Source organism: Fibroporia radiculosa, assembly GCF_000313525.1.
Source record: "Fibroporia radiculosa TFFH 294 genomic supercontigs, scaffold9110, whole genome shotgun sequence".
In the NCBI taxonomy this organism is placed as follows: domain Eukaryota; kingdom Fungi; phylum Basidiomycota; class Agaricomycetes; order Polyporales; family Fibroporiaceae; genus Fibroporia; species Fibroporia radiculosa.
Genome location: NW_012133460.1, coordinates 113030 through 137505, shown reverse-complemented (window position 1 = coordinate 137505; position 24476 = coordinate 113030). Strand labels below are relative to the sequence as shown.

General features: G+C 51.5%; 13 protein-coding genes across 13 annotated transcripts; 6 read left to right on the top strand and 7 right to left on the bottom strand.

The window, feature by feature from the left end:
- Positions 1 to 1447: 1447 nt before the first annotated feature.
- On the top strand, positions 1448 to 3186 carry FIBRA_06885 (uncharacterized protein; the record flags this gene model as incomplete). Its single annotated transcript, XM_012328592.1, has 4 exons — positions 1448 to 1454; positions 1524 to 1860; positions 1916 to 2043; positions 2105 to 3186. The coding sequence occupies 4 exons, from the start codon at positions 1448 to 1450 to the stop codon at positions 3184 to 3186; spliced, it is 1554 nt and encodes a 517-aa protein (XP_012183982.1).
- A 531-nt stretch (positions 3187 to 3717) lies between these two features.
- On the bottom strand, positions 3718 to 4851 carry FIBRA_06884 (uncharacterized protein; the record flags this gene model as incomplete). Its single annotated transcript, XM_012328591.1, has 5 exons — positions 3718 to 4062; positions 4116 to 4366; positions 4432 to 4670; positions 4728 to 4774; positions 4837 to 4851. The coding sequence occupies 5 exons, from the start codon at positions 4849 to 4851 to the stop codon at positions 3718 to 3720; spliced, it is 897 nt and encodes a 298-aa protein (XP_012183981.1).
- A 483-nt stretch (positions 4852 to 5334) lies between these two features.
- On the top strand, positions 5335 to 7225 carry FIBRA_06883 (uncharacterized protein; the record flags this gene model as incomplete). The annotated part of the gene is made up of 9 exons (XM_012328590.1): positions 5335 to 5401; positions 5458 to 5502; positions 5554 to 5619; positions 5683 to 5813; positions 5873 to 5983; positions 6036 to 6078; positions 6131 to 6610; positions 6676 to 6832; positions 6883 to 7225. The coding sequence occupies 9 exons, from the start codon at positions 5335 to 5337 to the stop codon at positions 7223 to 7225; spliced, it is 1443 nt and encodes a 480-aa protein (XP_012183980.1).
- Positions 7226 to 7701: 476 nt separating this feature from the next.
- FIBRA_06882 (uncharacterized protein) lies at positions 7702 to 8361 on the bottom strand (the record flags this gene model as incomplete). The annotated part of the gene is made up of 6 exons (XM_012328589.1): positions 7702 to 7761; positions 7819 to 7826; positions 7886 to 7986; positions 8046 to 8079; positions 8144 to 8175; positions 8234 to 8361. The coding sequence occupies 6 exons, from the start codon at positions 8359 to 8361 to the stop codon at positions 7702 to 7704; spliced, it is 363 nt and encodes a 120-aa protein (XP_012183979.1).
- Positions 8362 to 8478: 117 nt separating this feature from the next.
- Positions 8479 to 9957, top strand: FIBRA_06881 (uncharacterized protein; the record flags this gene model as incomplete). Its single annotated transcript, XM_012328588.1, has 5 exons — positions 8479 to 8685; positions 8749 to 9393; positions 9444 to 9583; positions 9741 to 9839; positions 9897 to 9957. The coding sequence occupies 5 exons, from the start codon at positions 8479 to 8481 to the stop codon at positions 9955 to 9957; spliced, it is 1152 nt and encodes a 383-aa protein (XP_012183978.1).
- A 264-nt stretch (positions 9958 to 10221) lies between these two features.
- FIBRA_06880 (uncharacterized protein) lies at positions 10222 to 12366 on the bottom strand (the record flags this gene model as incomplete). The annotated part of the gene is made up of 8 exons (XM_012328587.1): positions 10222 to 10356; positions 10415 to 11299; positions 11348 to 11449; positions 11478 to 11711; positions 11765 to 11947; positions 12009 to 12026; positions 12100 to 12201; positions 12253 to 12366. The coding sequence occupies 8 exons, from the start codon at positions 12364 to 12366 to the stop codon at positions 10222 to 10224; spliced, it is 1773 nt and encodes a 590-aa protein (XP_012183977.1).
- Positions 12367 to 12642: 276 nt separating this feature from the next.
- Positions 12643 to 13158, top strand: FIBRA_06879 (uncharacterized protein; the record flags this gene model as incomplete). The annotated part of the gene is made up of 5 exons (XM_012328586.1): positions 12643 to 12691; positions 12750 to 12829; positions 12882 to 12950; positions 13002 to 13041; positions 13091 to 13158. The coding sequence occupies 5 exons, from the start codon at positions 12643 to 12645 to the stop codon at positions 13156 to 13158; spliced, it is 306 nt and encodes a 101-aa protein (XP_012183976.1).
- Positions 13159 to 13341: 183 nt separating this feature from the next.
- On the bottom strand, positions 13342 to 14889 carry FIBRA_06878 (uncharacterized protein; the record flags this gene model as incomplete). Its single annotated transcript, XM_012328585.1, has 6 exons — positions 13342 to 13668; positions 13719 to 13766; positions 13839 to 14062; positions 14117 to 14487; positions 14546 to 14666; positions 14721 to 14889. 6 exons carry the CDS (start codon positions 14887 to 14889, stop codon positions 13342 to 13344), a joined length of 1260 nt encoding a protein of 419 aa, XP_012183975.1.
- A 328-nt stretch (positions 14890 to 15217) lies between these two features.
- FIBRA_06877 (uncharacterized protein) lies at positions 15218 to 16135 on the top strand (the record flags this gene model as incomplete). The annotated part of the gene is made up of 5 exons (XM_012328584.1): positions 15218 to 15495; positions 15558 to 15618; positions 15669 to 15847; positions 15900 to 16001; positions 16060 to 16135. 5 exons carry the CDS (start codon positions 15218 to 15220, stop codon positions 16133 to 16135), a joined length of 696 nt encoding a protein of 231 aa, XP_012183974.1.
- A 293-nt stretch (positions 16136 to 16428) lies between these two features.
- FIBRA_06876 (uncharacterized protein) lies at positions 16429 to 20277 on the bottom strand (the record flags this gene model as incomplete). The annotated part of the gene is made up of 10 exons (XM_012328583.1): positions 16429 to 16749; positions 16802 to 17431; positions 17494 to 17653; positions 17711 to 17988; positions 18046 to 18174; positions 18224 to 19164; positions 19220 to 19274; positions 19354 to 19837; positions 19891 to 19985; positions 20071 to 20277. 10 exons carry the CDS (start codon positions 20275 to 20277, stop codon positions 16429 to 16431), a joined length of 3300 nt encoding a protein of 1099 aa, XP_012183973.1.
- Positions 20278 to 20683: 406 nt separating this feature from the next.
- On the top strand, positions 20684 to 21504 carry FIBRA_06875 (uncharacterized protein; the record flags this gene model as incomplete). Its single annotated transcript, XM_012328582.1, has 4 exons — positions 20684 to 20809; positions 20867 to 21231; positions 21284 to 21364; positions 21417 to 21504. 4 exons carry the CDS (start codon positions 20684 to 20686, stop codon positions 21502 to 21504), a joined length of 660 nt encoding a protein of 219 aa, XP_012183972.1.
- Positions 21505 to 22006: 502 nt separating this feature from the next.
- FIBRA_06874 (uncharacterized protein) lies at positions 22007 to 22181 on the bottom strand (the record flags this gene model as incomplete). The annotated part of the gene is made up of 2 exons (XM_012328581.1): positions 22007 to 22033; positions 22098 to 22181. 2 exons carry the CDS (start codon positions 22179 to 22181, stop codon positions 22007 to 22009), a joined length of 111 nt encoding a protein of 36 aa, XP_012183971.1.
- Positions 22182 to 22535: 354 nt separating this feature from the next.
- Positions 22536 to 23703, bottom strand: FIBRA_06873 (uncharacterized protein; the record flags this gene model as incomplete). The annotated part of the gene is made up of 6 exons (XM_012328580.1): positions 22536 to 22894; positions 22956 to 22988; positions 23041 to 23181; positions 23247 to 23269; positions 23324 to 23415; positions 23479 to 23703. 6 exons carry the CDS (start codon positions 23701 to 23703, stop codon positions 22536 to 22538), a joined length of 873 nt encoding a protein of 290 aa, XP_012183970.1.
- Positions 23704 to 24476: the final 773 nt, after the last annotated feature.

The window sequence follows — 24476 nt, the reverse complement described above, 5'->3', positions numbered from 1 at the left end:
GCTCGACCAGCCTGGATGGCACTGTTCGGTCTCTGCTGGTATTCTTACAGCCGCCCGCAGCAACAAGTACCTCCTCGACATCCCAGCACCGGGTCATCGGTCACTCGTCAACACCTCAGCCTGTCGGAGATTTACGACGCTCTTCGCAATCAAAAGTAAGCACCCAACTTCTAGCCCTCGGCCGCAATAGCCATCCGCTAGCGGCCAGCAACACCGACTTCACTACTTAATACGAAGCTCTCGGGCTGAGTTGTGGACGAATCAGTGCGTATCAGTCATCAAAAGTCACCGTCAGGTTGCTCATGGACAGTGTTTTAAATCACTTTTAGACCGCAGTGCCGTAGTGCCACTAGATTTTGAGGTACTCCTCGGAGCGCGGAGTTGCCCAGCCTGCTGGCGGGATGCGAGGTGACTTGTGTGGTTGAGATCAGAGTGGATTGACATTCTTCTTTGGGCTCCAGCAGCTTGTTGATCACCTCGGACTGATTCTTCCCGCAAATCCCTATTCTTCCGCTGTTTTTTTAGCCTGTTCCAGGCCAAAACCTGGAGGAAGCACGCGGCCCACCTCCCCGCTACTGGCTGATTTGTAGACGCCCCCATATGCTCCCGCGTCGGTGCCGGCGTCGGCGGGGATTGTCCTTAGTGTTTGGCACTCCTCCTCGTCGCCCCCTTCTGCCTCCGTCTCCGGACGCACGCAAATTCCGTCGACCCCTCCCCCCGATCCGTATAAACTTCCAATCTCAGCGCCGCCCCTCCGCCGACCGGAGTAATCCGATGTCCTGCCCGTTGCTGTTTGCGATCAGGTACGCGGGTACCGTCAAAGGTGAAGGTGAAGGGGAATGGCTGTGCATATTTTTGAGCACATGTCTGTTTCTTTCTGACCTCTCTGCTGATGCACGGGATGCCGACTATCTCATTCCATTTTGTCTCGAGTGCCAAAAAGGTGGAGGATCTAGGCGAAAATTCTTTGGTTCTCGCGCTCGACTCGAGAAAGGCACCGTGAGACTCGGTGAATCTGGGTAGCCGGAGGAAGACTTTCGCCGTGGTTTGATTGCCATCAGAGAGAACATGGCTTCTTTGTAAACGTAAGTGTGACCTGTTCCTTCGCGTGGTCGACGGCTGCCGAGCGTTGAAACAGCCAAAACGTCCTTAACCTTGGCTCTTGGGGTTGCTAAGTACATGCGCCACCTAGATCCATGATCGTGATCACTGACCCTGTCGGGATCTCCCTGCAGCATCGACTCCCGATTTTTCTGCATCGAGGTGCTCTAAAGCAGCATGCCTATCTTACCCTTTCTCCTCTCTTCATCTCATCCCCCACCACTTTCTTGCATCCCTCCAAAGGATTCTCCGATTCAGATCCGGAATCTGCTCCTCTCGGTGGACACTCGTGCACTTCGTCGACAACTTGAATAGCATCACACTTTAGCGTTCGACAATTTGGACCATGGTTTGTGAGTGCCATCATCCATTCACCAAATTCGCACCAGTCAATCGATCCTAACCCATTCGAACACGTTCAGCATACTCAGCGTCTTCGAGGCAGGAAAGCCCAGCCGATTCCCCCGCGTCCTCTCCCGCTATAGACTCGGCTTCGAGTGGCGTAGACGAATCCTGGGAGCAGGATTGCTCATCATCGACCTCCGCACATCAAACGCCACCTTCAGCGCCTCGAGATCGACCCTCACTCACTGCCGACCTCAAAGAGAAACGAAAGCGATCTCGCGTGACACCTCAACAACTCGTGCAGCTTGAGCAATCCTTTGCTGCCGATCGAAGCCCGACAGCTGCAAGGCGAAAAGAAATAAGCAAGCTACTTGGGATGAACGAGAGGCAGACACAGATTTGGTTCCAGAACAGGTGACTCGCCATTATTTTTGTCGTTGACAGAACCAGGGCTGACTTCTTTGTTCAGGCGAGCAAAAGCTAAGTTGCAGGAGATGGGTGCCAAGGCCCCTGGCGGTCCAATGCACGGCTTACTTGACGTTCTACCCGGACAAATCAGCGATGCCAATCACCGCACACTCATCAACGAGGACGGACGTGAGTGCTCAGCATCTCCTAGTAGTTATACCTTTGTGCCAACTGTCTTGCTTTTCTTCAGCTATCTGTATCATGCCCTGTACCGACTTAACCGTCGGAACGTGGAAGCGTATGGCAATGGCCCCGGACGATTTGGTCGCTTATGTTTCCGAAGCCAAGCAGCGCTTCAGTTGGTTCATCCAATGCGAGGGCACTAGCTTCAAAATGAATGTCCCATTTAGCACTGTCATTGACACCAAAGTCTCCCACCTATCTGCGGATATGGTCCTGGCTTCGATCATACTCTCACATCCTCCTCAATTTTTCGCCAAGTCGGCACGGCCTGCAGCCGTCAACGCAGGGCCATCAGAGTGGAAAAGATGTGCCGATTGGACCGAAGACATGCAAGCCACGAAAGTGATGCGTCACGATCTGGTCGCTCTAGCGGGCCCATTGTATCAAGCATTGGGTGTCTTTAACTTTGTCAGGTCGAGCTTTGAAGGCGGTTCGGCACCAGCAGAGCAACACCTTTCGCGCGACGCAGGCCACCAACGCATTGCCGAGCGAAAGCCACAGTCTCCACGTACATTCATTACTCATGCAGCGGGTTGGCACGACTCGCCGCGGAACTCTGCAGCTAGCGATGTTTACCCTCTATCCCACTCGCCGGACTATGTATATAACGCCCCTTCAGCTCAGCTTACGCCCCCCCAAGGTCTGACGGATGAAGTCGTGCCATATTGGGGTAGTCCTGCTGATGCGTCCTCGGGTATGCCGATCCAACAAGCACGGCATTCCACCGCCCCGTCCTATTTTTCCGCAGCAACATCATCCCCCCATGCCCCATCGTCGATGTCAGCATATAACGCACGTTACAGCGCTCAGGACTACGAGACTCGCTCCTTCTCCGACTCGCCGCCATTGTTCTCTGGTTCTAGCGGTCTCTCATCCGCATCCACGTCGCCTTCCTCGTTCCCGTCCCCGGAAAATACCCGAGCGGCTAACCTCGCGCTGGATTGGGACAATGGCGCGGGCCCGCGAGTTAGCTCGTCGCAGGTAGGGCACCAGGGCGGCACCGCGATGAACCTTACGGATCCCCGCGGCATGAGCGTATCCGCCATCACTCATCATCAGACTAGTGCACAAGTCAAGCGACCGTTCTGAGACCACCGCGAGAGTCGCACCCTAAACTAATATTTGATCTATGTAGGCATCTTTTCACGTCGCTGTACTACTGCATGTACTCTCATTGTCTAGCCTTGTCTGTAATACTGTAGGTAATCGCGTTCGCTCATACTCGCCGGGCTTTTCCTATCTCTCTCATATGTGACATGCATAGAACGACTTGGTCGACATTTTGTGATGGACTGAAGCTTTTCTCTTATCACTATAATATATATAAATGCAATCATGTTCATCGTTGACGTCCAGGATCAATTGTATCATAGCACATTTATTGTATCTCCTTGGGCACTGAGCATCTTGAAAGTCGAGCACTTGTAATGTAGTGTACAGTTACTTTGCGAATAGAGCGTGCTACCAAAATACAAAGTGACGCGCCCGAAAATTGCCAACTCAAAGTTGGCTCCATACCACACTTATCGGAATCGAGCTTCGATATAACTCAGCGCATGGAGCGACCACTAAACGGATACATAGTTAATCAATCATCTCGCACGAACAACGCAGAGTTGCTCACCTTGCGGTCTTTCTGTCCACAACAGCTACCTCTGTCTTGGCTCTGTTCAGCACTTTCTGGAACTCGCTGACACGATGGCGCATACGCGAGTGCATGTAGGCCTTGCTACATTTGATGTGGTAGTGCAAGTAGTCTCGGAAGAGCTGTATGTGGCTAATACTGGCAGATGCGACAGATGGATTGGCAAAATGGCGGGGAAAGAGGACGAAAGTAACGTAGCCAACATCCTCTGAGACAGTGAGGCCAGGTAAATGTCTGATTTCGAGTGGCGGGTCGCGCGTAGTATATAATACCTGTGGCGCGCTTTGAATTGTGGGCAATCGTCTTGCATCTACGAATTCCTGGAAGACACGTCGTTAGGTTTCGGATGCGACTATATGATGGAAAGACTAACCTGTAGGAACACCTTGCCAAAGATTCGATCGGTCTCTTCCCTGAACATCGTAGAGAATATGACGGTCACGCGATCAGGCGAGGCTTGTACGTAAATCACTTCTTCATCGCGGTAGTGGAGAGCCATAAGTTCTCCTTGTCCGCCGCCCGCAGCGTCTAACTGTTTCTGCGCCGCGAAGGCAACCTCGAATGGCGCAGCTAATGCATTGCGTTTCAGCAGTGCAAGCGACTTGATATAGGTATCCCGCTCCTCTGCGATAGCGGGTCATCAACAGTTATAAGAGTCAGATCACAGCAATAGAGAATAGAATACCCACCCCCCTCAGGAGGTACTTTTTCCAAGTCGATCTCCAGGCTGACATTATATTCAGGCTCAGGCTGGGCCTTCACCAGTCCTCCATACTCGCGATTAAGGATGCTTTCGACACCATACTTGACAAGTTCGTTCCAGCAGCGGATATTCATGGATAGCAAGAGGACAGTCTTGCGCTCCGGTGTAGAGAGGTGGAAGCGGACCCCGTCAAAATCGACGAACTGGACATCTAAACTGCTGGGTCTAGCGATCGCATATATGAGAATACGTTCAGAATGCGGCAGGATATAAAGTACTGACTTGATGCACTTCTCCGCCAGTGTCGTCTGGATAATGTAGTTATGAGACTAGCCACATGACGATTCTTAGCACGCTCAAGTCTGATGACATCGTCTGCGGATTTGAATACCTCGAGTAATATCATTTCTTCGATAGTCCGTTCAGGGAGTCTTAGAACAAGAGGCTGAGGATTCTAGTAAGATGCGATGCGCCTGCACTTGGCCCGCACTGCGGCATAGCCAGCGCTAAATGGGCTGTCATTCCGCTATTACGTAATGACTTAACTATGCAATCAGCCGGGCTCGTGCCCGACGAAAGACTACATACTGTGTGCAGCGAGAGGATAGTGGTGGATGAAGCTGCAACAATTCTATGGTTTTTTGGAAATATTTTTTGTGTATCTTGGATCGAAAGTTTGAACGGAGGTCAACAGCGGACGGAGTGGCCGAGGAACGGGCGTAAGCAGGGCGTGAGAGTCAAGGCGGCTTGAGAAATTTGGTCATATCCACAAGTTCGTCTCTGCGATCTCCTCGTCGAAGTTGCGCGATACAAAACGCCTCAGATCTGATATATCCATCATGGGTACGCACTATTCTTCTGCGCATGCGCTACACTACTACTACTGATCATGTTCTTCTGCATAGCGCCCAAGAAAGCACAGAAAATGTCCCTGAACGAGTTTCTGGGTGATAGCAGTGAGCAGATCGAGTTTGAAGTGGCGTAAATGCAGGTCGTCATATATCGTTTGTAGCCTTAGGCTCGTGGGCCGACGAAATGGATGCTATCCCAACAGCCCGTAAGGTGTTCAGCTTCTGATGTAGTAACGACGGACTGACATCAGCTACAGCCAGAGCTGATGGCGACATGGGACGCCCTTCTGATCGAAGGAGGGATGACTTTATGTCTTCCCGCTGTGAGTATTAGCCGTTCGCGAAGGTACTTTGGCGAAACTAACGACCAAGTGAACGAACGGCAGCCGATCGCGGTCCTCTGCCTCCACGTGAAGACCTTCCATTGCCCACTGAACCTCCGTTCACGGCTTTCATCGGGAATTTGGCCTTCGATTTGACCGAGACTGAACTAGAGGACTTCTTCAATGCGGCAACCGTGCGTGCTAGACTTGTTGTGGACTGTTAGCTGTGATCATCCAATTAGCTTGGCCACAGATCAAATCCGTGAAAATCATCCGAGACAGAGATGACAAGCCCAAAGGCTTCGGATACATCGAATTCACTGATCTGGATAGCCTGAAAGAAGCTCTGAACAAGACCAACTCTGTACGTGTATCAGACTTCGAAGGTGTAAGACATTGCTTATGCCAACCTGCAGAACCTCGCTGGACGTGCGATCCGTGTGAGTGTAGCCGAGCCTCGTAAGTTTCACTTGTCCTTACAGATAAAGTACGCCTTTAACCATTTTCATAGCCAAAGAACGGTCCGGGTTTGGCGGTAGTGGCTTCGATGATGACGCAAAGTTCGCCGGAAATTGGAGGCGAGATGGCCCGCTCCCTGATCTTCCTGCTCGCGATGCACCTCGGAGACGATTCGAGGGATCTCCTTCCGTGCGCGAACCTGCTTTGCCCTCTGTGTCCGATTCGGCTTCCGACTGGCGTTCAGCTACTCGAGGTCCAGCCCGTCAGTCGACTGCTGATTCGGACGTGGTCGCACCGTCCTTCAAGCGCCGCTCCACCTTCCGAGAGGATGGCCCTCCGGGTGCGCCCTCTGCAGCCGATACGGCTGAATCATGGGCGAGAGGCAGTAAGTTCCAGCCTAGTGAAGGTCCTGGAAACCGTTTGGGGGGAGCGCGTAGTCGTGGGGATATGGGGCCTCCTCGGGATGCCCCTAGCCCACCAGAAGAGAGCGACTGGCGCAGGCCCCGAGCTATCTCGCGAAATAGCACATCGCGTAAGTTCATGTTCATTCTCTACTCTGAGCAAGTGAAGATTCTCACGATATCTGTTCGATCGCAGCGAGCAATTCTACGCCTCCGACGCCGCAGATGAATCGTCGCAAACTCGAACTGTTGCCTCGTTCGAGCGGCACTTCCACCACCCCCTCTCCTTTAGCATCGCCTAATCCCGCCGTAACCTCGAGTACACCGCGTTCGAACCCCTTTGGTGCTGCCAAGTACGGTTTCTCTTTCGGTATTACATCATGTTTCTCACTGAATTTCTCAGACCGGTAGATGTTTCAGCGAAGGAAAGCGCCGTCGCCGAGCGGCTAGAAAAGGATCGTGAAACGACCAAAGAGCGCGTCGCGCATACCATGTCACGAACATCTTCGCGGACTGCCTCCCAGCGCGATCAGTTCGGGTCGCGGAACACATCTTCGACACCTGTTGGTAGCCCAGTATCCCCTACCACTGATAGCCAAAGCGGGTACAAGAGCCCCTCCGCGGCTGCCAACGTACGACCGTCCTTCAGCTTTGCGAACGCTGCCGCTGCCGCGCAGAAAGGGTCCTCGGGAGAGGACGACGATGTGGATAATGTTGCCGAGAGAATTGACGAAGTCCAGATCTAGGGCGAGCATTTTTTAAAGTCTTCATTGTCGAGCAAAAATCACGGCGGATTGCTCGTATTGTGCAATTATCGTCGTTGTCTGGTCCCTGGCTCAAAATGCGGCGGTGTCCTGTGTTTATTGATTTTGAATTTACTCCCTGATCCCTGCATTGGCGCTAGTCTTGTGCCAGGTAATTTTTATGTTTTGTACGTACATGATGGAACCTGTCAACTTCTTGCTGTCCCACAATTATCTTGACTCATCAGTGGCTCACAATTTTCCTCTCAGTGACTTATGCTTATAAGTTTAAAATATGATGCTATACCAAGTGATTGGTACTTCTGAGTTAAACATAGGTTTGGACATTGCTAGCAATACGGTGCCATTGATACCCTTGGCTTAGCATCTCAAATGGACCAATGTTCATTTAATGGCGTTGAAGGCTTTACTAGTCTATTCCACCAACAGCGTCTACAATTCGAGGGTGACCAACCAGCTCACGGCTCCAGCGAAGCAGGGAACGTGCCGCTCTCTCGCTGCTCATCCCACTTAGTGGTCTGTACCGAGGGAATGTTCAGATATGACCTCGACAAATTCGAAGATGGTTCACTTACCCATTCGTCTATAGGAAGGACGGTACGTTAAGGAGACTACATATATTTGAAAAACAACAACACTCACTTGGGCAAAGCGAGTTGTACGCCCGCTTGAACTGCTTGCAGGGTGCGAAGTCCTCACCCTTGGCGGCGATACACTTGAAATAGTCGGTGTAGTTCTGGAAGCTACCAGGTAGACGTGTCAGTAATGCCTACCGACAACCACCAGATACTGTGGACTGTACCAATGCCACGTCTGGTTCGTATTAGGGAACCGGGCTGTTTTATGAGGGCCAGTTTAGGAGGTGGGAGATAAATAGGGAGCCATGTCACAGGAACGAACCGTCGAAGCCAGCGGTTTGCAAAACGTATTTACTGTGGAAGAATTGAGAAAATGGATAGACAACGGGGCTATCTTGGAGTCCAAACGAACCTGGAAAGATCAGACATTGCAGAAGAGTAGGTCAATTGGTTGGAGGGAAGGAGAGCAAGATGTCCACTGGGCGACAGGATGAACTCGGGAAGTGATGGGAGAGGCCGAACTCGTGCGGACTCGCTCATTCTCGGCCCAAGCGCCCCGGCCTTAACCGTCTCTCCCGCTAACGCCGTTCGCATTCCTCGCACATACCTCCCTTAATACTGTGTTTCTGCTCTTTGGTCTAAATACGACCGTTCAGTATGGATGCGCTGAAGGCAGAGATTGCAAATAAGCGGAAGGTGTTTGAGGCGGAGCCAATCCTCTCAAGGCCAACAAAGTACATGCGTCGAGGCGACATCGAGCGTCTCAAGGAAGAGAATGAGCGCAAGGAGAGGGAAGAGAAGGAGACAAGAGAGAGAGAAGAACAGGAAAAGCAATTGGAGGAGCGAAGGAGAAGTTCGGCGAAAGTGAGCATTCGTTTAACCTACTCTCTCGACCTCAGTTGTGGCTTATACGTGACTCGAGAACAGGCTTCGTTTTCCCGCACAGACACTGGTTCACCCTTCCCGGATGGCATAAGTGATAGCGCATCTCCTGCCCCTGAATCCTCTTTCAACATCTCGAACGAAGAAACCATCCGCCGCCTGAGGGCTAAAGGGCAACCAATCCGTCTGTTTGGAGAATTTGACAAAGACCGGCGGTTGCGTCTCCGTGCTTTGGAGCTTATTGAAGAGAAGAACCACGAACGCCAAGGCGGACAGAATGACTTCAAAAAGGCCTTGGAGGACGTAGAGAACGTCGAAAGGCTTCTGAGGGACAAGCGTGCGCAAGAAGAGGCCAAGGACAAGGGCAAGAAGAAAGAAAGCAAGGACGGCGGTGCTGACAACCGGGAAGTTCTTGACCTTGGACTCGTCAAGACAGACCCAGACAAGTTGTACCCGATAATTTACTACGCTTTGAAGAGAACTTTGAAGGAATGGGAAGAATGGATGGGCGAACGGCCTGGTGTGGCATTCTTTTCCCTCGATTCATATTGCCCCATCTCATTACTGCCTCTGTCCCTGCTCCTACTGGCAGAACATGTAAAGCGGACAACCCAGGGGAAGCTAGCGTCTGCCACACAACGACAGTCTGCAGAATATCTCAAACCACTTTTCAAGTTGCTCCGTTCGAGGGTGTGTTTTCAGATTTCTTCGTTCATTCTTTCTCCTGACCTGATTTACAGTCTCTTCCCCCTGATATGCTGGCGCGCGTCGCAGAAATCGTCCATTACATGCAAAAGAGGCAATATCAGAAGGCGAATGATTCGTACCTGCGCCTGTCAATTGGAAACGCGCCGTGGCCTATCGGTGTTACGATGGTTGGGTATGTATCATGTACATAAACCAAACTGGACAATGCATCAGGAGCAGCCCGCTCCCGTGGCCCATCCATGCTGCGGAGTCGGCCGTTTCTCGCCCCTTGGCCATACCCGCGTATCACCACAGTTATGGGACCTGGTTCTGATTTGCCTCTCTTTTAGTATCCACGAGCGTTCTGCGCGCGAGAAGATCTCTGCAGATCAGGTTGCTCACGTGCTTAACGATGAAGTTAGTCGGAAATATATCCAGAGCTTGAAACGGTGCGTCGTGCTTCCCCGTGGTCGTCGCAGATCACACGTTTACGATCCTCTGCCCAGGCTTCTGACATTCTCGCAAACGAAGTACCCTCCCGAGGACGTGACGCAATTGATGGGATAATATTCACTTCCGTACTCTCTGATTTACGGTCGAGATCGAGAGCTAAAGCTCTGAAGTCTCACTTGGTCGGCTGTATGTTTCAAATTTGTGATGACCCTACATATCTGCTGTGCAATGCGATTTTTGGCCAAATCTCCGAGCTTTGCCCTTCTAACCGACGTCAGCATATGTGACCATCAGACCTGAAGCTACCGAGGGACTCAAGTCTGAATCCAGGGTACATACGGTAACCGTAAAAGTACAAGCATAATGCAGCGTATCATGTCACTTTTTTCCCTTCTTCCCTTTCCTCGTTCCTTGATTGTTTTCGGCTGGCGTAGCAAGCGCGTGTCCCGAGGACTTGATGTGCGCGAACAACTTTGTGCGACTCTCGAACATTGTGTTGCAGACATTGCACCGCTGAACAAGGGTTCAATCTCTCCGTCAGTTTCAAAGTATGTTTATTGAACAGACGCACCAGCTCCGGAGTAGCTACAGCTCCTCGTGCAGCCTTGGCCGCCTCCCTGGCCTTCCTCTTCTCTCGCTTGGATAGCTCCGGCAAGGAGAGAGACGCATGTGGCTCTTCGCTAATTTCCGCATGGTCAAACTCAGGGCCCGGCGCGCAGTCTCTATCCGGGTCGGGTTGCTGACTGACACTCTCGGGACTCGTGTGCGCATCACCAAGCGTACTATTGTGTACCGCGCCATTAACGGACCGAGTCTTGGTTTTCCTGACCGACTTCGGTGGAGGCACGGGAGAAACAGCCCGTAGCTTCTTGCTCTCCTGGCGTCGTTGCTGCTGAGATTGGGAATCTTCGTCGTCGTCGTCGTCGTCATTGTGAATGTGAAGTGTACTCTTGCTCGATTTTGTGGGCGACTCAAATGGACTCGGGAGGCGTGGGGGTGCCTGATCTGGCTCATTAGCCATCGTTGCTCCACTAAGTTCCCCACCGTCTTCAATGCTATCCGGCACCTCGTCTTCCCCCCCAAGCCCGAGTTCCTCATCGTCTTCGAGCATCTGCTTTTTTAGTATTTCAACCGCCTTCATGTGTTTCCTGCTCCGTTCATGGCTGTCCCATGCTGCCTCGCTACGGAAGCTCTTCCCACATGCGACGCACTCCCATACTTCCGGGTCCTCCGTACCCTCTGCAGCTGCCCACTCAATGTCTGCCTCATCATTTCCTAGGGTTGTCTTCTGCCAGTCCTGCTCAACAAAGTCTAGTATAGCCGTAGCCGTACCGGGTTGAGCAGTCGCGCGAGGCGCCGGAGTGCGCGACCCTGACGCGGTGGGTGGGGTTTGTGATTGATGAGCCAAGTGGGCTTTATACCTAGGATCCCGCTTGCGGATAAACATGGCTAGCGACTACGATACGATATGTCACAAAAATCGAACCTTGATAAGTGCACTCACTCTAATCGTGTCGGTATATTCTTTACGAGCATCATCACGAGCCTTCTTGTTTTCACGCTCCATAAGCCTGAGACCAATTTCGTTATTTAGGTTGTCATGAATCTATGAGGATAGGTACTCGCCTACGAACTCGTCGATCTGGAGCATCGGTGGTATTCCAGAGCTCAGCCCAATTGAAATCTTTACTAGTGACAAAATTCAACCAAAAATTGTAGAAAGTCCGGGCGGCCTGCTCGGCATCGCTCTTTGAGGCAGGAGTCCAGGGCCAGGTAGAGTAACCGAACGAAGGATACGGCATTTCGACAAATTGTGACTCATCGTGTGCAAGTCGGTTGAACAGATTGCGGTAAATAGTGAAGAAACTCTGAAAAAGCCAGTAAGCTGACATGCAGAGAGACCGTACTAGGAAATTCATACGTTTTCTCCGTCATCAAATCCAGAGAAGATGGATGGATCAAAGAATTGAGTCAAATGACGGACTGTTAATCCGCGATCCCGAGCCCGAGGAGGGGGAGCTCCCCGTTTAATATCTTCGAACACGGTCTGGGCGTCGGGTTCTGGGACCAGCGAAGCTCTATGGTTGTCATACCAAGCCCTCTCCTACTTGGATGAAGCATTGAGGTTAGGATATAGAGCTTGCAATACGACAAGAAAGGCTTACTTGTTCGTCACTCAGAACCTAGAGGGTAGAAAGAAGGATATGAACTTGCAGATTCCATGAGATAAGCCATGGATATATATGATGTACTCACCTCGTATGCTTGTTGTAAAGCTGCAAATCGCTTTGTTGCACCTTCGACATCGTCCTGATTCTTGTCGGGATGGTGTACGAGCGCTAGTTTCCGGAATGAGCGCTTGGGGGTTCTCAGCGAGATGCGAATAGTTATTAAGATAGATACACCTACCTTGATCTCTTCCGCAGTGGCACTCTCGTCCACATCTAAGAGGGTATAATAATCTGGAACACTATTTCCTTCGCTCTCCTCGGCTCCATTGGCAGTTGATTCACGATTACCCATCGGAGGGCTGTCTGCACAAGATCAGAGTCTGGCCTCCGAAAGGTTGATCTAGTGCAAAAGATATTGATGTGAGATCTAGCAAGTAGCCATGCAAGTTAATGTGAAGCTTGCTGAAGGTCCAAGCGACTTAACTGAGGATTCAAAGTGTCTCGGTGCCGGACTAGCGAAAATGCAAGATCACGTGCACGCGCTACCCGAGAGTGCCGAGGATCGAGTTGCCACCGCTGCAGCTCAACGACTTATAATAGCCGGGAGAAGACTCGACCACCAACAGTCATGTCTAGTCTCTTTGGGTCTTCGAGCTCGGGCGTTCCATCTCCGCCAGGTGAGTAATGCGTGCCAGATTTTACTGGAGGCTCATGCAACTCGACCTACCATGGCAGATATGGCTACAAGAAAGGAAGCCTTGATGAACGCTGTCCGAAGCGAGAACGCGCTCGCGAATGCTCAGGAGCTGATGAACGTATGTATCGCGCATATAAGTGTGAAGATTAGGCTTTGATCACTTCACGCAGAAAACGAATGAAAAATGCTATGCGAAATGCGTCACAAAACCATCGACGTCACTGTCAGGCTCAGAGGAGGTTAGGATTTACCGGTCTGTATGATTACCGCACTGACGTCTGTGTATACAGACGTGCCTTTCACGATGCATGGACCGCTACATGGAAGCTTGTGAGTGTCACCATTACCAAAACAACCTAGTCGCTGACCCAGATGCAAGTCAACATCGTAAGCAGGTCGTATATTGCACGTATAAGCCGAGAGCGTCTTGAGCGTCCATCGGACTGAGTCTGTGCTCCCTTTATCTACCAGTATATCTGAGTAATGCTGTCGCGCTGTCCAGCCAAAACTTGCTTTGCATTTCATTTGACGCGAGGGTTGCCTTCAAACTGCACAAGGACTGAATCGAATGCTGCTTCATGAATCGTGCTGTTATGCCAGACGGGAGTTACAATTGATACAGCAGGATTACTAGTATACAGGAAACATCTCGTCTACTTCTTTCGCCCAAGCTCTGAGTCCACCTATCACATCCTTAATCACACCTTTCATCCCCACACTTTTCAGAGCTTCCACCGCGATCTGAGAATCGTTTCCCAGTCGACAAACTAGGTAGGTATCTTCTGTAAGCTCTAGCGTTGCATTATTCAAAGTCGAACACCCTATTGCTTTCTCGCTTGTCTCATCCGTGGTACTGAGATGCGCTGCCGGATTTGCAACAAATACCTTTAAGGGAATATCTGACCGGGGGATGTTAGTCGACATCGCGTACTGCTCGGTATCAAATGGCATCTCATACTAGTCGAGCCTGGAAGGTGACAGATTCCAAATTCAGTTGACTGACGCACGTCTATGATGCGGACCCTCCGTCCGGTCATCAAAAGGTCCTTCAGTTCCTATTTCGTCAAGATCAATCAAGGTACACAGAGGCAATAGCACCCGGGAGTAGGAAGTTGTTGATTACTGACCTTTGCGCGTATTCGTAGATTCTCATGTCCTTCTACAAGCCCTCTAGCAACCCAGTCTGGTCGTTGGCCACCACAGAACGCAACATAATCAGTCTCCCCAATCTTTCCCACCTTCTCGTCTTCCGTGCCGCAGGAGGGACATGTCGGTCGTCGTGCTCGAAGCTTGATATTGCGGAAGGGCAGCGCACTTAATGCGGAATACATGAGAAGCGTCGGTCTCCCGTCTGTGCGTATTCAAGATCGACGTAACATCGACAATAGTCCGTGTCAGTGCGCACCGTGCAGACCTGTAATTAATTTGATAGCTTCCATAGCTTGCAAGGTGCCGATGACGCCTGTGACCGCGCCGAGGATGCCCAACTCCTCGCACGAGCCCGCCATCTCGGGTGCAGGGGGTTTCGGGAAAAGGCAGCGGAAGCATGGTCCCTGTCCAGGCCCTAGATTGTAGATGCACAGTTGGCCGTCAAATTGCTGTGCCGCGCCGCTGACGAGCGGGCGGTTCAGCTGCACAGCTGTATCGGACAGCAGATACCGGGTTGGGAGGTTGTCGGTGCAATCCAAAATGATGTCGTAGTCTGCAAGAAGGGTCTGGGCGTTGCTGGCTGTTAGAGCGGAAGTTACGGGCTCTACTCGTATGCGAGAGTTGATTCTGAAAGATGTTGTTAGCCCATATCGCCTTGGAATCATGCTACCCTGAGACTACATACTGTTCGATGGCTTTGGCAGCGGACAGCACTTTGTGCATACCAACTCGGGCCTCGGTATGCAGAACCTGACGCTGGAGATTCGAGATCTCTACGACATCGTGGTCGATGATGCCTATGCGACCTGCGAGCAGTAACTCAGCGCGGTATCAGTCGAGAGCGTTCGTGAAAAACGTACCAACACCGGCGGCAGCTAGATACTGGAGAGCAGGGCAACCGAGACCGCCCGCGCCGACGACGGCGACAGAGGCTTGCTGGAGCTTGAGTTGACCTGTTTTAATGGTGACTTCTGCCCACGATATCTTGTTTCTCATGCAATTTGTACTTGCCTGGCAGACCAAAGCCATTGAGGATCATTTGCCTCCCATATCGTCTATAATCCTCTAGCGGTAATGGCGGTGCTGATCCTGACTCCATTGCCTGCGCTCAGCTGCAGCATGTCCGGGGTCAAAGCGCGCCTCTCCACGCCGATGACGGGCATCGCTCAGAACCACTCATCACCGTCCCGCGGTGTCGGCTACAGCAAGTTTCAACACACTGGACGTTGACGGTGTAGCCGGCAGTTTGCCACAAACGACAGTCCAGCGCGTGCTACTGCCTCTTGAGATGCACCATTGTTCTCTCTCGGCAGCACTGTCCTAGAGCCTCCTAGAGCATCGCTCCTCTATTATCGCAATGGCAAGTATCAACTCAGCGAGCTTACCGGGCATGAACTATCTCGCCCAGTTGCCCATAGACGGGAACCCGACTGTGCACCCCCGTAAGCATCTCCCAATGCCTCTTTCTACCATCTATCCCCGGCTCGCCACTTACAGCCTGTACCCTCTAGTGAGGCAGCCCCCAGAGACCAATTTGCCCGATATTGGCTATCTCGCCAAGTGGTCTGTCTCCTCCTTCAAATTTGGCTTTGGGCCGGAGTGTCTACGTGACAGCGATCCCGAGACCTTTTGGCAGTGAGTTGTGCCCCTTAGATTTTTCTCCCTCCCGCAGCGCTGACAATCGCGTACGCATCCAGCTCGGACGGTCCACAGCCGCATTTCATCACTATCGAGTTTCCTCGTAAGGTTGCCATCCAGGTACGCGTTATTTCGTCTCGCGTATGAGCCACAGCCCATGTCCGTATCAGAAACTGTGTCTCTGTCTGAGCTACCAGATGGACGACTCCTACACGCCAGCCACCATAGCCGTACGCGCCGGCACCGGTCCAAGCGACCTTCAGGACGTTAGGATTATCACACTTGAGAAGCCGGAAGGTTGGATTATATTTGACGTATCTGCGGAGCCAAATGAGGATGGGGACGGATAGTACGTCTGTATCTGCTCACTGCTGACCCATTGTGACGCGTGATCCTCGCAGTAAACCTGTCAACGCGTACATTATCCAGATGATCATTCTCGCTAACCACATGAACGGAAAGGATACACATGTCCGTGGCTTACGCGTTCTTGGACCTCTCGAGTAAGTCTGCACCCTTATTGGGCTCGAAATCGTAGCTTATCGCCATGTTTTTGTTCAGCGAATCTGGAGAGGAAGAAGAGGACCCGTTCCCCTTCGTCTCTCCACAGTTCAAAATGTATGAATGCATCCGCTAAGATTTATGCGGTGTTGTCCCTTTCGCCTGAAAACTCAGAAGTCAAATTCTTCATGTAGTTGTATGACTTGCGCAAGCAACAGTCCTGCATATCGTAACATTGTAGTCTAGATATTTCAACAGCCAGTAGTCCCGCCGAAGACAATGTATCCAATTAATTAACACTGTATGAGTACAACACGGCCGATAATTACAAGACTATATTCGAACCCGCCACGACGAATAAGAGATCATGATATGTAAAGAATCCACACACGAAAGGAAGACCGTCCGCTTTCTATTCAAGCCAAAGCGTTATGAAGGGTACTGATACTGGGGGACACTACCCATGGTGTGATCGGAGCGTGTAGGCACAGAATGACCGCGGTCCGCATACATCCCACCGTTGACCTGAGGCGGAGAATTCACCGAATGCTGCCAGCCGGGATGATGGCCGTTGGCGCTACCCTGCAAGTAAGCCAGCGACTCGGCAGCAGATCGCACGGCGCTGTCATTGGCAGAGAAATAACCGTTCGAACTCCCTGCCCACTGGCCACCGCTAGGTGTAGGTATAGGTGCCACGAGTGCTTGTGTTACACCATCATACGACTGGCGTTGGGTAGCGGGGGGAGTGCCCTACAAAGTCCGGATGAGAAATCAATATAGCCTAAGAGCATAGTTTACCCACCTGATACGGCACTCCGCTGCCGCTACCGCTAGGATAGGAACCTTCGCCGTGACTGAACTGGGATGAATACTGAGCGGGCTGCGGCGTCCTGACATTTAATTCTTCAGCAGGAGGATATCCGTTATTCCACGGGCCGTGCTGAGCCGCCACACGCTGCGGCAATGCGCTCCGAGTAGTCAAGAAGGACCGCTGCTCTGGTTGATAGTGAGAGAATGTAAGACCTCCATGAGTACGAGTGTATGGAGGCTGATGTGGTGTCTGGGTACGAGCATACGCGACTTCTTGATTGAAATCAGCACCATTCTGGCCCGAGACGAACCTAATATCTGAGGTAGATTGTGAGTAAGGATCACGAGAGTATGATGTAGACCCGTTCTTCTGTGGATGCAGCGCTGGGTCAAGAGATGGTTGGTTCCAGGTCGAATATTGCTGGGTTGGGGGATAACGCTGATGATTGGTAGGAACATATGACATCCGGTTTGCATGCTTGGTACGACAATTTTGGCAGTAGAATTGGCCGATATCCCAGTTTCTTCTGGGTCGGCCTGCGCGCTGGTCAGCCACATTGTGACAATTTATGTGCTGCCACTTGTTGCACAACCCGCAAGAAACCATTGGCAGACCATCGTCCTACAATCGCACAATTAGAAGCCGCATAAGCGTCCGCCATGAACGAAGCAGGATAATCTTACCATATTTAGCCCATGTTTGCGGCAGATCTCACAATCCAAGATCCAGTTTGGGGTCTGGACGCCTGTTGGTGTTGTCACACTACTGAGCTGGACAGACTCATTTGAATGAGTGCCAGGGGCAACAGGCGTTGCCGTCGACCCTCGCTCTTCGGTTGGGGTTCTAACATACTTGGTTAGTGATTGTAAAATTAACGCCTGATCTGATCGACGACGGTACCTTCGTGCTTCCCGTTCCTCTTTGGCACGAGCACGCTTCTCGCGCTCTTCACGCTCCATCCGCCTCTGCTCTCGTGCATGCTCTCTCTTCTCCCTCTCCGCCTCCTCCCTCATCGCACGCGCCTCCATACGCTTCACACGAGCCATTTTTTCATCTTCCTCAGCTTTCTTCTTCGCAAGCAGCTTCGCTTCTTCCTTCTCGCTCTCTTTGATAGCAATACGGGAGGAACGCTTTCGGTGAACGATCGCATCTTCCAGCTTCCGCTTCCGTCCCGCTTCCTGCACAATGAGTCAGAAACCCATCGAAGCCCCATACTCCAAACCTGAGCTCCATACCTTCAGCTCTGCAGTCACCGCAGGCACAACGTGCTGCGTAAGCATTTTGTACAGCGCTTTCTCCAGATAGTGCGTTGCTTTATCGAAACGCTCCGCTATGTGTTCCCATTCAGACAAGGTTACACAAATCTAGCCATCGTTAATCCTTCAAGATCGGACACCGATCAATCAAACTTACTGCTTCCCATTCTACGAAATCATCGGGTATCCGAGAGTTATCATCTGCATACTGTTCCTGTTCCTCACTAGCGTTCTCTTCTTGTCTACCAACATCCTCTACAGGGGTATCTTTTTTAGGTGGCGGTGCACGTTTCCGGGATCGTGTCTGTCGAATCTTTGTGACAGGTTCTTCAGGTTGTATAGGTTCAAGCTGTTCGGCAACCGACACAGCGGGAGAATTTCTGCGACTACTTTGGCTCTCTGGATCATCAGAGAGCTCAGTGAGTTCACTGTCGCTTTCTAATCCGGTCTTGTATTCCCGAGCAGCCGGCATAGGGTCGTCACTAGATTCTTCGGTGGACTCCTCCGCATCTTTTGCTCGCGCTTTTCCTTTCTTCTTTGCAGAAGATTGCGCGTTGAGAGTAGTACCGGACTGCACAAGCCATTCCTCAGGAATTTTCTGCCATTCGTCATCTTCCTTGGTCGCAGGTCCTCGAAGTCTGGCACTAGCTCTCGTGCCGAATGTAGCGCCCCGCGGAGACTTACCGGGCGACGATTGTCCCGCACTTTGGCCTTTGCTGTGTTTAGCTGAGCGGGAGTTTGACTTACTACTTGCTGCAAGCTTAGCGGCTTGGCGTTGAAATTCTGCCAATTCTTTCGCCTGAACGTCTAGCTTCTTGTTGGCCTGAAGCTTAGCTGCTCGAGTACTCCTATTGCTTGGAGTCTCCTCAATTGCTGTTGTACCAGAGGACTTTTTGTTTCGGCTACGCGCCGCTCGAGGCCGTGTGGTAGGCCGCTGAGCACGCTGCCGTTTAGGTAGCACCTGCGCGTCAGATTCATACTCCTCTTCTTCAACTTTGCTGGTGGAAGCACGGGCGGTCGACTTTTTGGTAGGAGCTCGTTTCCGCTTAATCCCTTTGGGGGGTCTGGGTGGTACGCGTTGAATCCACAAACGATCGGCTGTCAATTATATGGGTTATGACTGTGCCATATGTGCGAGTCTATGCAAACTTACGTCCAATCAACCAATAGGCATTTGTCTTCGCGTCATAACCAATCGGCTCAATTCGCTAAAAGCGCGATAAACTCACGGTCAGTAAGAGATGACGGTAAAGAAGTACGCTTGTGGGCATCCATAACCCAACTCACCCACTGTGCGCCTTCGTCATCGTCCTTCATTATTGTTCTGAGACGATGAGGATTCTGGAACTGCCACTCAACAAGTAAATGCAGTGAATCGAGTTTGATTAGCATCGGGAGGTCCGTCCAGTCCTTGCTATCCTCTACGTCATCGTCCTGCTGAGGTTCTACCGTTGCCTCTTTCCTCACGGCGTGTTGATCGTCGAGGGGCTCGGATTTAAGCTCTTTCGAGATGTTTCCGTTGACTAGACCTTTTCCTTCTGCATTTTGCTGCTCCCCCAATCCGTTTTCAGATGGACTGCCGGCAGGTTCCCCCGGCGCAGATTCTCCGACATCCTCGACAATGCTGCCTTCCGCGTCCCTGTCCTCCGGGATGGTCGATGGTTCTCTAGAAGACTCACGAGAGGGTTGTTTGGGTTCTGGACCAATTGGATTCGCAACTGGGTCACGTCTCATGTACTGCTTGCGCAACGCTGTCTGCCAATTTGCAACACTACGTGTCGAGGTTCAACAACCAGTATTATTAAGTAGGAAGAGGAGACGCACGATATTTTCCGGTCTTGGGTCAGAGTATATAGCAGCCTCTGCATTAGTCGAGGGATATATAGCATAGTTCCTCGCGCAAGGTCGTCTTCAACGTCCTGCACATAAACGGATCAACATCGCAATACACCATGATCATGGAGGAGTTAGGTGCTGCATCGGGCACACGATAGGCACACTAACCATCAGGGAAACATCTGCCGCGACCAGTAACGGAGCGAAAGTATAGAAGAACTGGCTGAATGCGGCCCATTTCCACTGTCGTCTGAGCTCCTGAATGTTGGCGGCCCAAGTGGGATTTGACTGAGCAAGTTCGACAAGATCATGGGGTAAGACGACCGATGGGCCAGTGGGAGCGGGTGTCGCGGGAGTTGAAGTACGACGGGGCATCGGAGACGCAGGCGTTACACCTTTTTAAAGCGACTGAAGCCGGTGATCAGCTAACGAAGTTGAACAGGGATCGCGCAGCGCCCTCGGCTCTCGTTCGAGTGATAGTAGCGGCGCAGAGTATAGAAAGGCGACAGGATGAACGGACGGACGGTGCTCGACGCCGGTAGCAGCGACCAGGGCTGTTAGAGCAGAGGTCTACCCGGCTCGGATGTTTGCTTTCGACAAATACCGTACACGCCACGAGACAACCCTTATCCCCGCCACTTTGCCGCAACAAGGCCCATTTTAGGCATTTCTGCGGAATTCAACTCCATCACCGCGCGGTACTTGGGTCTGAGGTTCGCGTCCGACTTCCTCGACGCCGGCCTTGCGATTTCTCCAGATTTCTCCCTTGTAGTGCTGCAAGATGTCTGCTAGTGATGAAGTTATCGCCTCATATTCAGGCAACTCCTCTGACAATGCACACGACCTCCGAATCACAAGTCACGGAAAAATTCGTGCGTGGGTTGAATTCTCGCTCGACTTCCTCCAGGTGAGCGTTAACGTGCCGGAGTGCACTCCTATTCCATCATTTATCTGAGTAGCGCAGAAAAATCCAGAGAAGCCCTTGAGCTTACACACTTTGCCCGCCGCCAAAGGAAAGGCTCCCGCCCGGGGTGAAGCCACTGGGGGAGAGGTGCAACTAGAGGCGGCTACTTCCGCCACTCAGGACAAAAGTACCCGGATGCACACATCCACCTCTATGATTCCACGTCTTGTCTCTGTTGTGGAGATAATTAAGAGAGAATATCTCAAAACCTTAGATCCGGCACTCTCAGACGCGGGGAAGCTCTCTGGACTTCATCAATATAATGAGGTTGACGCATTAGATGATATCGACTCCGGAGATAGTATTGAAACTGCCGAGGAGAAACGACAGAAAGAGTTAGCTGCTGTATTAAGGGGTAAGAGGCAGTGAGTTCCCATTTCGTACTCTCACGCACGGCACACTAAACTTGACAATTAGTCTGAGGCAGCACAAAATCGCATATATGAGGGTCACATTATGTCGCAGAGAGCTTCCTCACTTGCTCGCGAAGGGCGCAACGTACGTCCGCACTCTGAGTATCTTTTGTGCTGACTTCATGAGGACTTTGTAGATATCAAAAACCTCAGGTTCGCGCCCTTTCAAAGTCAGCAAGAGCACGCCTCAAGAAGAGACTCAGGAAACAGGACATGGTTGAGTGAGGCGACTCGAACATCTCTTCATTTGGAAGATTGTGCTGCTTATACTTGAGACGTACGTGGTCGTTCATCCTCTCTACCAATGTAGTTCGTCATCACTGGCTGACAGGTCTTGTCACCCTGCGCCGGAGGACGTCTTCCAGTGTGCTATAAGAGTAATAAGCAAAGCTGATAGATATCATGACATCCATCCTAGTACTGACGTTGCATTGTCTCCTCGAACATGGTCAACAACCATGGTTCCCTTCAAGAAGATGAAAGTTGGTCTGCAAATGTGTTCCCAGTGTGAGACGATTGGATGGTAGGCATGGCCGACATACATCGATGTTATCTTATACGCACGGGCGATATCTTTTGATATCCCTGTATCGCACGTGAGAAAGTTCACTTTCTCGCATTGCTTTGAAAGTGCTTCAAATTTAGGTGCAATGGCATGGCACGGTCGGCACCTCCTCATACATTATTGGAAAGGCCACGAGTTAACGACTGTCATCCTCTGGATAGCTTACCACGCCGCGTAGAAATCGATGATCTAACCGCGGCAAGACTTGAGCTCTCTGTGGTATTCACTACTAGTAATGGCTCGATCGACTCACCGTGAGCTTCGCTTTCGCTTCTGCAAGGATCTCGTCAAGATGAGAGAGAGAAGTGACAAGTGTAATACGATCGTCCTCCGACATGACAACTGTTGATGTGAGGATTACACTGAGTGAAATGAAATTCAGAATCAGTCCTGCTTTGGTGAGCTCACTATTTATGCAGGGTTCCTCCAGGCCCCCCCAGAATCTGATTACTCCACTGACAGATGGTAACACAGCACCGCCAGAGTCTGATAACTCTACTGACTGATGGTAACATCGGTGTATTGCACGCCCCTCATCCCTGTCCATGATAGTGACGGCTTTTCCTGGTCCCTAAACTGTGCAGAGGGTCGCAGGCCCAATACGAGTCAGTTTCTTGTATCGTTACATACGATGATACATTTATTGTGTACATTGGTCTCTCGTGCAACTTATTCCCCCTTTCTTTCATGGTCAGACAACCAAAGCCTCCTTCCAGACAAATTGCGACATTTCCTCAACCATCTCCGGCGTACATTTGTGCCCAACGCCTGGATACACAATGGCTCTCTTGGACCCGCTTTCACCCACGACAAGCCTCTCGAAGAACCTTTCTGATGCACTCCATGGCACTGACGTATCGTCCGCGCCCGACAAGGCGAGTATCTTCTTTCCTAAGAACGGGTTGGCGGCATCCGTGGAGTCGTACGGCGTGTTTACCGCTCCTGTCTGCTGGATCTGCTGCAGGAGAACTTTCGGTGCATAGGGCGGTTCGAACGGGACACCGTCGCGCTTTGCGCGCTCACTTATAAGGAGCACATAGTCGGAAGCAGCTATGGATCCAAATCTAGGATCAGTGAGTGCGTCGAGTCCATTGTGATTTCCGACACTTACCAATGATCGGGATACCGATCTTAACCCTTGGATCTACGTATACCGCGTGAAGATGTAGTAAGTTCTATCATCGGCAATAGCGCACCGTTGCGTAGAGTGTACCAAGCGGCATGTCCCCCAAGGCTGAGACCCGCAACTATCCACTGGGAGATTGTTCTTTCCTCGGATGGGTACAGATACGCGGGCAGCCAGTCGATCAGGAAGGATATATCTTGAGCTGTGCCCGCTGTTCAACATGCCAGAATGATGAGAGGGCCAACGACTAGTCCATAACACAAGCTACACCCGCACCAAATATACAGTAAAGATCAATCCTGAATAACCACAGTCAGCGCTCCAAATGAAGATACCATGACCAGCCAACGCACGCATGTCGGTCATTCCTGGACGATGGGGGCGACTCATCCCATCCCTTGTTCGCGGCGAGATCTGCAACGCGCGTACCATGGTTCCTTTGATCCTGATCGCATTATCAGCACAACCCCGTCCCAATCGCAGACCACACCGGACGAAGACCACACACAATTGTGACTACCACCAGCTCCTGTGCCTGTTGGTCAGAGATCTTGCGATGCTTATCGACCCACTCCAGCGTGGCATTCGGGACCCATTCGACGCCCTCCGCAGAGCCCTTCCTCCCGTGCAAGAAGAACAGGACCGTGACAGGGACAGAGGGATCACTCCCCTCTGATGAGGTGAACACATTGACGTTGATCCCACCAATGGCAAGGACCTGTTTGGACACCATAGCGGAGGCAGAGAGCAAGCGTTGGGGAGTCTCTACGAGCCCGATACGCCACCTTGCTCTGCTGGGAACGACTGGTAACTTCAAGATTGGTACCGAAGAACATCAAAATCGGCGACCCGCGCCGGGTCTGAAATGCATATGTAATTCAGCCTCAGCCGCAAGTACTTACTCAAAATGCACCAGCATGCACCAGAAGCATATGTTAGGAACCCATCATTGTCAGTCACTGTCTCTCATCTCAGTAAATAGTATATAAGCCTTCGTCGTCGCAAGGTATCTTCGTCTCCAGTGTTAACAAGAACGCCGCACGTTCTTTGCGACACCGGTGCGCGCGAGGCAAGTTATCACAAGTGCTCGGGCCGTCGACGGGACGACGCTGGAGCTAGTCAAGTATGGTATGTCATGTAAATTTTGATCAGCAAAGGAAGAAGTCGATGGCGACCACTCGCATCATGATTGCAAAAAAAAAGTCAATCCGAATTTTACCAAGACTGGGCTGACAAGCGAATCCGACAAATGCTGCAGCTTCTGTATACCGTCTCAATACTATGTCTTATGCTCTATGATAAGGCAGTTGAGATCTCGGGGGTTGATGTCTTTGAGACGACAGATGATACGCAGTTGCGTGCGCAGCTCGAACTCCCGTCTCGCAAGACTCATATAGTCCGGCGGTGGGTGTTGTGAGCGGTCTCCAAGCACTAGTAGGTTCATATGACACATTATTTCTTTCGTTAAGTCGGGGATCTCACCCCTCTGGTTGTATGTGATCGTGG